The sequence below is a fragment of the Cucurbita maxima genome, unplaced genomic scaffold, assembly GCF_002738345.1.
Source record: "Cucurbita maxima cultivar Rimu unplaced genomic scaffold, Cmax_1.0 Cma_Scf00014, whole genome shotgun sequence".
In the NCBI taxonomy this organism is placed as follows: domain Eukaryota; kingdom Viridiplantae; phylum Streptophyta; class Magnoliopsida; order Cucurbitales; family Cucurbitaceae; genus Cucurbita; species Cucurbita maxima.
In genome coordinates this window covers 108,069-121,348 of record NW_019272030.1, presented here as the reverse complement: position 1 = coordinate 121,348, position 13,280 = coordinate 108,069, and the positions used below count along the sequence as shown (strand labels likewise).

The window sequence follows — 13,280 nt, the reverse complement described above, 5'->3', positions numbered from 1 at the left end:
TGTTTGGAGATTTTCCTTGGTTTCTTGATTTTGATCGCCCATTGTTTGGGTTCTTTGATTTACTTCTTCCCCTTCGATCAACACTGAGAGCATTGCCTGATGAATCTGCAATTTTTCGTTTGCAAATACTTTCGCTAAGAACTACATCTCGAATTTCATCGAACTTCAGTTTATCATATCCTCAAGAATTGTTGATCGCGGCAACAACAATATCCCACGACTCGGGTAAAGATGACATCAAATTCAATGATTTAATTTCATTCTCGAAATTGATTTCCACCCAACTCAGTTGACTTACAATCATATTGAATTGGTTTATATGATCAGCAACAGATCCACCTTCAGATACACCCTGTTCATAGCCGACAGTTTCTCATACATATTCGACAGCGCCTTCAACAAATCTGACGTTGTCTTCTCCTTGATGATATTGAACGCCACATTTTTTGGACAGCGTCAATTGAATCAACCCTAAGACCTGACGATTCTTGAGCTTCCATTGCTCTGTGGTCATAGTATCCAGCTTCACCCCCAACAGGGATTCATGAACAACTTTCTAGTACAAACAATCTTCAATCTGCATCTTCTAGAAACTAAAATCGGATTCATCAAACTTTTCAGCTCCATTCCAATCTTTGAAATTTTCTTCTTCACAGATCGTGGTGAATTTCGCCTCGCTCTGATACCAGTGGTTAGAATCGCACAACAATGCACACACTCGATCAAGATGAACACAAAGAATAAGAGAGAAAATTCAAGGAGGAATATCGGCTAAAGGTTAAAGGTTTTATTGATGACTTCAGGTATGTACAACAAGGGAGAATACAGAGAATGAATAAAAATACATCTTCGAAACATAGCTTTCAAATATTTAACCACTCACACTCACCAAGATGTAATCTACCCAATATATCTCTATTAAATCTTTATCAAATATCTATTATATATATCTGTGTATCCGATCTTTAAGAAATATTTACAAAATATATTTCTACCAGATCTTTACAAATAGGCATCAGGCTCTATATCCAAACATGAGTGAGGAAGAAACGTGGTTGCATTTTTAGACTCTAACGATAGACTCACTAATTTTTTTAAAATATTCATTTCATGTTTACCATTTTTTCAAGTAAAGTCAAGAGCCTCATGTACAAATGACATTAACTAAAGCCCGGAGATATTAAAACATAATTTACCTTACCTAAAGATCTGATATTACATTAACTAAAATCTCCTTGCAGAAAATAATTCCAACTTCATCCATCTTTAAATGTACGTGTATTAAATATAATGATGTGACATAATCAATGGAGAATAAGGTTTGTTTTCTTTTCAAGAGAAAAAACATGTCGCTAACATCTCCCATCGATCTTAAAGAAGTATTGGAAGAAAGAAAATTAAGAGATTTAAAAATGGATGATGGAAAGATTAGACATCATGTTAGTGTCGGTGGAAATAGCATAAAGAGTTAGGTTCCCAAATTTCTTTGTTTTGATGATGTTTATTGGAGTCGTTACACCTACCATTGATTCTCATACCCATTACAAATCTTGTCGTCTTCTTTTGAAAACTCATTTTCTTTGATTCATGAAGCTTCATCTATAGTTTCTTATTCCTATATATATATCTTATTGTTTTTGTTCTTTACAAGATTTTGTATTATGTAACGACTCAGACCAACAGCTAATAGAACGTGTATGATAGAGAAAGGTTTCCACACCCTTGTATAGGGTGTTTTGTTCTCCTCCCCAACCAATGTGAGATATCACAATCCACCCCATTTAGGGTCCAGCTTCCTCGCGACTAGTTTCTTTCTCCAATTGATGTGAGACCCCCACCAAATACACTCTCCTTCGGGGCCCAGCGTCCTTACTAGCACACCGCCTCGTGTCTACCCTCTTTAGGGAACAGCCTCCTAGCTGGCACATAGTCCGGTGTCTGGCTCTGATACCATTTGTAACGACCGAGGGCCACTGTTAGCAAATATTGTCCTCTTTGGGCTTTCCATTTCGAGCTTCCCCTCAAGGTTTTAAAAAGCGTCTGCTAGAGAAAGGTTTTCACACTCTTATAAAGGGTGTTTCGTTCTCCTCCCCTCAAGGCTTTATTGTGATATCCCACATTGGTTGGGGAAGAGCGAAACACTATTTATAAGGGTGTGGAAACCTTTCCGTAGGGAAACCTCAATAAGAACAATATCTACTAGTGATGAGTCTGAGCGGTTACAATTGGTATCCTACTTAATAATTTTTTTTTGTTATAAATATTTTTTTATAATATATTAATTATACTTTTCAAATAAGAGGTGATAAGTTCGACAAATGTTTTAGTAAAGTCTATATATATATATATATATAGTTTTTTTTATTTCATAAAATAGCTTATATTATAAGATTATAAATAGAACATTATTGTCAAAGGAAAGAATGGAAGGGATAAAAGTGAAAAATATTCTTTTACATTTTTTATATATACTTTAGACGAAGTAGAGAATCTTTTCTTTCCTTTAATTAAATTGCATATTTGGTGTTCCAACTTAAAAAAAAATATATATTTAATAAAACTTTTGACTCTATTATTCTATAAACTTTAAAATATCTTATAAATCTTAATTTTTTTTTTATTTCATTCATTTAATTAGTTCAGGACGAACCTATTCCATATTAAATATAAAATTAAAAATAGTTGGACAAAAAAAATTAATTTACATAACTAATAGATTGGTTAAATTTTAAACAATTTAAATATGTCGAAGATATATTACGTCTTAATTGTCCCAATTTTGAACTCACCGGGAAAAACAAAAATAGAAATATTTCCCCTTTTTAAAAGATAAAGGCATAGAATTTTTCTATTCTAAAATCGAGTTATATTTGAACCAATTTCATATATATTTCTAAAATATTAACTGAAAAAATTAATGATAGGTTGAATGAATTATAATGACTTAACTTTCTAAAATTACATACCGATTAGTTTATTACTAAATGTATAGTGGAAACAAACAAAAGCATACTAGTTACACATTTATACATTTTCAAATAAATAAACTAACTTTATACGTGATACCCTTCAAAGGGGAGAACATTCATCCAAATTCATTCCGAAACAAAAAAAGAAAAAAAGAAAATATAAATATATTGAGTTTCAAACAAATTAAAAGGTTTGAGACAATCCGAGTAAATAAATGATATAATGTGGAAGTACGATCAAAATATGATAACAGTCTCTTAGGGATTTATCTAAAAAACGTAAGAGAAATTTTTAGCATTGAAAACACTAGCGATTGACTCTTCAGGTTTGATAAGCATGCACACACAACATAAATATAAAGTAAATCAAGGAACCTAAAGACAATTTACTAGCATGTGACTTCGGGTGCAACCAACTTGTGTTGACCTCAGGTGAGATAGAACCATCAACTTGTGTCTATGTTCGAACCTATAAGCAATGATCATAATGTGACTAGATCCACAACATGAACAACTAATTTATGGTTTTCAAATCTGAAACTTAAGCGGTAACGCTCCTAATTTTCTTAACCTAATTAGTGACGTCAAACATATATGCATAAATTTTTAAGCGGAAATTCAACATAAATAGTCTGGTAAATAACCCTACTCTAACATAAAGGTTCAAAATCTGAACTAAAATATAACTCCGGAACTGAAATTCTAAAAAATTTAGATAAAATAAATAATCAACTATCTAACTTAAAAACCCAAATAAAAACATAAACAGCTAGCGTTATCTATCTCATTAAATTCCATGATAATCTCAATCATACATTGATGTCTTGCCTTTACCTGAAAAATATAATTAGGACGTGGCTTGAGTATTTTATGAAATACTTAGTAAGTCACCCATTGTTGGGATTAGATATGCAAACACATGCAACATATGAGTGAGACCTAACTTTCATAAACTTTACATGGCCTTGGGTACTTTTCTTTTCTGGATAGGGTTGGATGTGTGGTACTTCTCCACACACGACCCATGTATGTGCACATGAACCCACCAAGTGGGCTCGTATACGTACCCCCTGGGCCTAGCTTGGTCGGGCACAGTGTATTACATGTCGTCGGACAACCACATAACAGAAAAGGCCCGCATAATATCATGGTGAACATAAATATCGAAGTTCATTCTTTCGTGACATAAAAGGAAAGTATCCTGATACAAATGACATACATATATACATGAGGTCCTATAACTTATGTTATATGACATATTACGTAATATGGAAATAGGTTCTAATTCCATAAGCATTTCATAACCTAACTTAATTATGCTACGTGTATACATGGTAACATTCATCACTTTCATGACATATAATACTAACATATCAACCATAATTTTTCGTAACATCACCGGTCAACGTAGTCCATGTATCACATAGTCATATCACATAAAATATGATATATGTAGGGGCCACAGAGCACGCATGCGGGTCACTCCCCTAGATGTTGACTATATGGTATTTCTTGTGGAACATAACCTTACATAAATGTATTCAGACTAAACTCCATATTGTCCTATGAGATATGATGAGATTGCACCTCAATTTAGGATATCGGTCATTTACAACTTTGACTATGCAAGCTCACTAAGTATGAGACAATAAAAGTCAATTAATCTCGAGCTGAGTTTCACCATCCAATAGAACCGTGGCGCTAGAACTCGATGAACAACTTCAGGATCCCGAAAAGGGTATGTGATTGTAAGAGAATCGCTCATAACTTTGTAACCTTCCCAGAAGCTCAAATAGTTGTAGAATTAGACTCGAACTTTCTAGAGCCTAGAGAAAAACCCGTGATAAAAAATCGATGAAAACCTACAAATATGTTTGCCTTCCGTACTTTTAGACTCATCTTTTTTTTTTTTTTTTTTTTGTCCCAATTCAATTGTTGAAACTTTGAAACTTAGACCATGACTAGAAAGACAACAATAAAAATAAATAAAATAAGATATAAAAATATGGTAAATTTTAAATTAAATTAAAATTAACCAACCACAAATAAAATCAAATTGAAATTCAATATAAGTTAGTGTTGTTTAAGCTAATTACAAACGGAGAAAGAGTTTAGGATATAAATTCAACTTAAATGTAAAATACATAGACAGACTCCCAACCCAAGATGATCCTCTTATGACCACGAAGTTCTCGAACACTCCACCTTGACCAATAACCAATGAACACATAATTAAATATATAAACAAAATACAAATTTGACTTTTGACTAAAGAAACGAAAGAACAAGTAAACAAAAAAATCAGTTTTAGACGATTGAGTAAAGGTGGAGGAGGAGAAAGATGAAGAAACATGTGTATAATGACGTGTAATATTAAGAAATAAAATAGGGGTAAAAATAAATTAGAGACTATAGGGAGAAAATAATCCAGTGGGGCCGCAGTTGGTGAAACCGAAGATGATCATCCTAGGTATTCAGAGTTGACCCCACACTTGATCAGATCCCAACTCAAAGAACTCTCTGACACCCGATCCAATGGCTCAGGATCGGGTTCCCACTTTCAAGTACACTACGCAATGCCACCTCGTAATTTGAACCCCAACGCGTGTCATCACCACAATTGTCAGCCCCACATCTCGGACTTACTCTTTTACCCTCCACACGTTTTGGCCGGTGCCACCTCCTCTCCCTCTCCCTTTATTCCACTAACATTAATTTTTATTTTATTCCTTTCTTACTTTTTAAACTTTTTTCTTTCAATGTTTTAAGTAATTAATTAAAAAAAATTGCATGATTAATTAGATAAACACAATTTGATATTATATCACACGTCCAATGTATTATTATTTAAGTTCACATAGTTTTATTTTTTAAATATATGAATGTGACATAATTTATGACGGTTACATTAATTAAATTTTTTAACTAACTAAAAAAAAAAAAGCAAAATGACTCGTCCTAATAACTATGGGGCCCGATGACAAATTAATTTTTGGAACCGAGCTTTTGTACCAATAGAATAGTATTTTTTTAATTATATATTCAATTATATTATTTTTAAAATAAAAAAAGGTCGGTTAATTTTTTCCATTAATGTTTTTTTACTGCTATTTAATATAAAATTTTAAAATAGGTGTTAGTATGTTGTTGAATTAAATCACTAAAACGTAATCAATTTTAGTATTATTAAATTACAATAAAATTCAATTATATGGTTTGAGGACGACAGCAATTAAATTGAATCAAATCCGTTCATATGATCGCACAGAAGATCTGACCTAATTTTTCTTATTTTGATTGAAAAATAGACAAACAAAAGCACAGTAATTTTGTTGTCTGATCACAAATTTGTGGATAACTCAAAATTTAGTACAAATTACAAAATTATTGGAGAAGAAAATGATGATGATGATCCATATAAATTCTTACAAACCGTTCCCAAATCAAAAATCTCGTACACAATTCGTTTTACCTTACGAGAAATTCCATTGAGATCCTGCAGCTTAAACCAAGAGAAGCCCAGCCAGAAGAAGCCAAACCACGGCGGCGGTGGATCTCCGGCCGGCGGCGTTAAAATTCTGATCGATGGGATAGAGGTCGCCGGGAGGGCCGGTTATGTACATGAACGCGGAAGGCGGAGGCGGAGGGCAGTTGGGGTTCTTGTGGTCCTTCTTCTTGGGCGGTGGGGGAGAGTAGTAGGGGAGGAGGTCAGGGGGCGGAGGAGACGGCGGTGGGGGTGAGGGGTAGATCGGCGGCGGGAGAGATGGGGGGTTTTGCTCGCATGGGGTACACTTGACGGTGGAGTCGTCGAGGCGGCGGTGGTTGGCGGCGGTGGTGGTGGAGGAGGGGGAAATTAGGAGGAGGAGGAGAAAATAGAGAGGGAGCATTTTTGGGTTAAGAGAGAAGTGGGTTAGGTGATGGGTGCATGTAAATTGTATAGAACTTTGAAGACTTTTAAGAGAGAGAAAGAGAGAGAAGAGAGAGAATATTCGGAGTCCATGTTAGGGGCCCACCGCCCGCCTCTCTCCACCGCCGTCTGATTCACATTGCTTTTTCGTTCCATCATCAATGTTAAATTAGTTGTACCAAAAAAAAAAAAAACTAAAATAATTAAGGTGTTAATATGACTGGATAATTATTTTGGTTTAGGTTAGATTTTTTAAAAATTTTATCTAGTTTATTCATTAATAATTTTTAGCCGTTAACCTGGCCAATCCAATTCAACTCTATCTTCCCTTGAAAAAATTAAAAATATTTAAGGTTTATAATCGATATAAGGGATAATTAAAATTACCAAAATAAAATTAAGGTTAAATTAATAAAAATACCCTTAAATTTTGGAGATAAATTATGAAGTTTCTCTCGTCCAACAAAATTTACTATAAGCCTCTCATCTAGATTCAACTCTTTTCTCTAGAGCCCTCGAATAAAGTAAACCCTTTGTTCGACACTTTAGTCACTTTTGACTACACCTTCGAGGCTCAAAATTCTTTGTTCGATATTTGAGGATTCTATTGTCATGGCTAAGTTTAGGGCATAACTCTGATACCATGTTAGGAATCACGACTCTCTACAATGGTATGATATTGTCCACTTTGAGCATAAGCTCTCATGACTTTGTTTTGGGCTTCCCCAAAGGGCTTCGTACCTATGGAGATTTATTCATTTACTTATAATCCCAGGATCATTCCCTAAATTAGCCAATGTGAGACTCACTCCCAACAATCCTCAACAAGATCGAAGGGCTTCGTGAAAAAGTATTTATTTAGAGCAAAACAAAAAATACCCATTCGATACTTTTGGTCATTGATCGAAAAATATTCCATAAAACATTTAAGAATATGCAATCAAATATATATAAGTATTGCTCTTAATTGTATCTCACCCATCCATATATTACATCTTATAGGGGTATATATTTTATGGTGTAATGGGAAAAAAGTGTATAAAAAAGTAATGATAAGGAAAATGCACCAAAAGAAAAAGTATTAAGAGAATACATTCCCAAGGAATAAATATAGATGAAAGAAACTCTATTGAAAGTTTCAAAATTATAAATTCGCCAATTTCTTAAATTATTTAATATCAACCCACAATTCGAGTTCAGGAGGGAGCCGACCACCCTAAGGAGGTTAGCTCGGTCGAATAATCAACGAGGTTAGTAAACTTGTTTAGAATTTGATTGTACTAACATTATTGAACTACTAAATAGACCGATTAAAAATTATTATAAAATATTAGTATAAATATAGAAACTCATTTCCGTAAAGATTGCAAATCATATTGTACTCAGTTCAACATTATTTAAACTCGATATTAAATTAAATATCAAAGTGTGTTGGATAAGCTATGTTTCACAAATTTTCTTGGATAAAAATTAGTAAGACTTCGAACTAAATTTTTACATTAACAATTATCATTATATTATGAGCTGAGTTGTGTCTGTGTTGTATAGACACCTATCACTATCAAATTAGAGGAAGGGAAATTTTGAAGTGTACACATGATCATGTCTTCTTTTGGAGCTATGCCTTGCATTTATATTGTCCATTATCGAACACTATTTGGTCTTTTTAAAGTCAATAATTGAACTGCATAATTATTAACACTTGAATGTAATTACACCTTTGACAAGGTGAAAAATGTTGTAAACAATGCATATGGGTGTTGAAAGAGTCAATAAAGCAAAGATGCAGACTTTGAAAAACGATATTGAGGCTATCCAGATGAAGAATATGGGTGCTCAAAGAGTCAATGAAGAATAGTGAGTCGGTGGACGACTTGTTCAGGAAGTTGATGACAATTTTCACCGGCATTTGTACATTAGGTGACAAGGTGGAGGAAATCTCCATTGACAAGAAGTCCTTCTTGAAGCATCTTCGAGATTCATGTAGATTGTTACTCATCAAGCAGTTTAATGATCTCAAGAATATGTCAGTTGAGGAGGTCGTTGGTTGTCTTAAAACCCAAGAAAAGAGACTTTGTGGCTATAGAGATAGAGAGGAAGAGAAACACCTCTTACTCACACATGAGGAATAGCTTGCACGAACGAAAAAAGAAAAATGCGATTGATTTTTACTTTTTAGGTACAAAGGGATGCAACGGTTACAACATGAAAGCAAAGGTCATGGGCGAGATAGCAAAAGTGGCGACAAAGGATGCCATGACAATATCTCACAAACCTACAACGATGTCAACACTCAAAAGGACAAAAGCATAGTCAATTATTTCTCTTGTAAAAAATACGTGCACTATGTGGCCAAGTGTTGCAACAAGAACCTTACATTTACATATAGCTAAGTGCAAGCACTATTATTGACTAAAACGATGTACAACCTGTTAATGCTCAATGAAGAGAAATGTTATGGCAAACCTTTTAGCAAACAGAGAAGATCCATGGAAGATCAACATCTGCTACCTAGACAACGATGTAAGTAACCATATAGCCAGAGATCTAATAATTAAAGATAAAAGAGAGGAGAAGATTCAACAACACGCGCAATTAAATTACATTAAAGTTCCTTCGTAATAATAGGAAGCACATGTATGCCTAAAGAGAACTATAAAAGTATTGTCTTGAATGAATATAATATTCAAATATTAAATGAGAATTGGGTGATATTATGTACATTGAGTCTCTAGACCTTACATTTTATTTTGATATCACCTTTTAAATTATAAAAAAAAATAAAAAAAAAAATTAAAAAATAAGGAAGGTATAGTGGATGCTGGTGCACCGACATTGACCAATATGGAAGGCACTCGAACTAACCGCCCACTTCCTTTATTATTATTATTATTATTATTTTAAATAACTTACACTAATTATATAAATGGAATACATATTTAACTTATTTATATTTTTAAAAAAATAAAGATGGTATCTCATAATATTCCTAATTATGATTTACTTGATAATAATAAATAAAAGAGACCCAGTTTCCTTGTAGTAGTTTTACCATGCATATTACAAGCATTTTAAACGTGGGCCTTATGAGGCCTCATGAAAGTAATGGGCTCCAACAAATCCCGGAGTAAAGCCATTTTCCAAAATGGGCTTCGTCTGGTTGGACCACTAAATTATGGGCCGAGTTGAAGCCCACTAGAATCAAAACCCTTGGGCCATCTCCATGAACATTGTCTGCAGCTCCTCCATAGTGGCACACTTGCAATCCTTTAAACAAAGGTAACAAAACTGAGCCATGAATTAAGAAAGGAAAAGGAAAAGAAAAATGTATCCATACCTCACTCCTTACTTTGGCCATTAGAGACACCATTTCTTGCATGAACTCATAAAATGCCTGTTCAATTGACCCAGCTATAATTGTTCACTACAACGCTGGGAATCAAAAGAAAAGATCAAATTTGAAAGACCCAAATGAACATTGAGACCTCATTGTGTTCATCATCATAATCGTCTTCATCATTGTAGAAGCCAGCATCGTACAATGCTCTCTTCCTCTGGTCCGACAAAACTGCTCCATAATCAAAACATATGATCAACCAAGAACACAATAAGAACAGGACTTTTGGATTGGTTAATGAATGGAAATTACCCGAATAAGCTTGTTGAATCTGCTGGAATTTGGCTTTGGCTTTGCTCAGTAAAGCAGGGGCCGCTCGTCTTCTCGCCCACCGATCCGGATGCCATCGCTGCACCGCAACACAACCAAAATTAGACATTCCATCTTCTACTTCAATCTAGCTGTACAGGAAAATGGTATCTCCGGATGCTACCATGGCCAGCCGCCGGTAAGCCCGCCGAATCTCTTCTGCGGAACAATCCGACCCGACTCCTAGAATGGTGTAATAAGAATCCGACCCGAGTTTATGGCGCTCCATTTCTTCGTCTTCAGATTGTGACACGATTGGAATAATTGCATTTATAGGGACGGAAGATGGGTCAGTGGACCATCCGGAAGGTTCTTGATCGATTTTGCTGGATGACGTGGAGGATCGGCGAGAACAGATATTTTTTAGGCTTTTAGATATTTATATCCATTCCTTCTCGATCATTCATACTAATCGCTTCCATTTTTTTATTTTATTTTTGCTTTTTAAATTTATCTTTTTAAGTGTGTCCATTTTAATCTTAAATTTAATTTTGGTTCATCAATAACTCTCATAATCGTATGATATTATCTATTTTAAGTATAAGTGCTCGTAAATTTGTTAGTGTCATTTTGAGGGGTGTTTTATTTCATTTTGTAGTTGGTTAAAAATTAGAATAAAAATATTTTTATAAATTTGGATTAAACTCTACAATTTTGTTGAAAAACCAAGTTGATTTGAATTTTTTTATAAAAACATAGACGAGTAAACGAGCGGCACATAGCAGCGGGCAATTGAATATGGCGAGACTAGCGGTTACCATGTGTCAAGCAACAAGTTGAGCAACATGTCGGAGATGTGTGTCACTTGCTCGATTAGACTTGTGACTATGTTCGATTCAATAATTTGTGCCCGACCGCGACCTGCATACCAAGACCCTCAATTCAAATTGTTGTTTAGACCAAACTCGATTTTATTGAATAGACTGACATATTTTTTTATAATAAAAAATAAAAAAAATAAAAACCATATATTTTCATTCCATTATAATTAATAATATAATAGTAATTATAGCTTGATTTTTTTGTCTCATCTTGATTTCGAGATTGGCCATAATTTTATTTTATCTCGGACTTACTAGTGAATTTTTAGAAAATTTGGAGCCTTCAACCGGCATAAAAAGCAAACTTGGAGGGGCATGCTACATCCCTACATGCCTATAAGTAACTACACATACTTTAGGCTAATAATGTACTTGTAGAGATCGTCAGGACTTTGCTAGCATGCAAGCGTATCTTGCCTTTGATGGTTAGATTAAGCATGAGTAGGACTCTGAATGAGAAAATTGGATAAAAATGATACGTACGTTATAAAAATTACGAAAATACCTGTAATATGAGAAATTGAGATGCATGCATATTTTAATGTTTTCTCCGGTTTAAGAATGGAGGATGAGATATTGTGATTTGTACTCTAAGTGATTGATGAATGTTATCTCCTCCAATGATCTTGCTTGAATGTATGATTTATGTGCATTTGGTGATTGATAGGAATATCTCTTATTAGACATGTATAAATGAATAGAATATATTTTTCGTGCTTTAAGTGATCGATAGAAACATCTTCCTAGTAAAGCATGCATGGGTGAACCAAACTAAAGATTAAAGTGCTAGAGCTAGAGCTAGAGTTAGAGTGGTTTACACGTTAGCCTAGGTTAGAACATTTCCAATAGACCTAGTGTCATAGTTGTACTTTTTCAACAGTGCGACATCTTGATCTTGACACGCTCATAACAAGCCTTGAAGGGGAACTCAAACCCCATTTACATTTTTTGTCCAACTTTGTGGCTACATCAGACCTTAAACAAGGTTTGTCTTCACCAACCGAACACAACTTGTGTGGAATCCAAACTTGTTCAGCTACACGTCGCTCGTGCATGCATATTCAATCTTCCGAGACTCTAGTCGAATTGATTCTACATTAGGCTAAGTCATTCGGCTCAATATTACCTCTACTTTAGACCAAAGTCTCTCTAATATGGTTTACCTTCGCATATAGTTAAAAAAATGTTCGAAGAACGAGAACATGCCTTCTAACCACAAGAATACAAATAAAGATTAAAACTCTATAAAAGAAATCGTCAACCCTTCAAATGCAGGTTAAAAGAAGTTATTGAACATTATTGTCAAGTTCTTTCCACTATCTTTCTAATTACTACTAATAGAAGTCTACTAATAGAAGTTATGGGCAACTCCACTTACCTTCAATGGTTCATTACAAGAAGTTATAAATTTAAAATAATAAATAAAGTCTTCAAAGAAACTATCAATCAAATGATATTTGTGACAACACCACGCTACACTTCAACCTTACAAATATTAACTTCCAAAGTTCCAAATGGTCTTATAGATGAAAAACGAATGCTTGTTGAATCTTTTTGGCCTTAGAACGTGTAAGAAATCCAGTTGAAACTTGTGGAACACCATGATTCTTATCACTCTCATTAGCAACGTCGCATCTCATAATCATCTAGGTTCCCATCAAACAATCTATACATCGTGTTGTTGTCCCAAGCCAACTAGGTCATCGCAGCTTGCTTGAAAATATCAATTGAAACTGACCCATTTGTCATTCATCTTATTAGAACATCCCGAACATCCATCTATTCGAGTTCTATTAAGGCATTGGACCCTCCCGTGTCCATGCTATATCATTTATGGAATCTATTCTTGTCACACATATGCTCGCTTAAGCCACAGA

At 34.3% G+C, this 13,280-nt stretch overlaps 1 protein-coding gene across 2 annotated transcripts; it reads right to left on the bottom strand.

The window, feature by feature from the left end:
* Positions 1 to 9,908: 9,908 nt before the first annotated feature.
* On the bottom strand, positions 9,909 to 10,839 carry LOC111489822 (dnaJ homolog subfamily B member 8-like). 2 transcript variants are annotated; one of them, XM_023138232.1, is made up of 5 exons: positions 10,707 to 10,839; positions 10,526 to 10,622; positions 10,362 to 10,444; positions 10,214 to 10,287; positions 9,909 to 10,143 (listed from the first exon to the last, which is right to left on the bottom strand). In XM_023138232.1, exons 1-4 carry the CDS (start codon positions 10,809 to 10,811, stop codon positions 10,234 to 10,236), a joined length of 339 nt encoding a protein of 112 aa, XP_022994000.1. In that variant the 5' UTR covers positions 10,812 to 10,839; the 3' UTR covers positions 9,909 to 10,143; positions 10,214 to 10,233. The 2 variants fall into 2 exon arrangements, with proteins under 2 accessions (XP_022994000.1, XP_022993999.1); XM_023138231.1 differs by having other exon boundaries at positions 10,214 to 10,270; positions 10,707 to 10,838.
* Between the last annotated feature and the right edge of the window lie 2,441 nt (positions 10,840 to 13,280).

What these genes read in the sequence shown, in the direction of transcription:
- LOC111489822 (XM_023138231.1), bottom strand. Translation starts at nt 10,811, where the DNA reads ATGGAGCGCCATAAACTCGGGTCGGATTCTTATTACACCATTCTAGGA. An exon ending in GATTCAACAAGCTTATTCGG is followed by an intron (nt 10,445 to 10,525) that starts GTAATTTCCATT and finishes ATTATGGAGCAG; the next exon opens with TTTTGTCGGACCAGAGGAAG. An exon ending in ATGATGATGAACACAATGAG is followed by an intron (nt 10,271 to 10,361) that starts GTCTCAATGTTC and finishes TCAATTGAACAG; the next exon opens with GCATTTTATGAGTTCATGCA.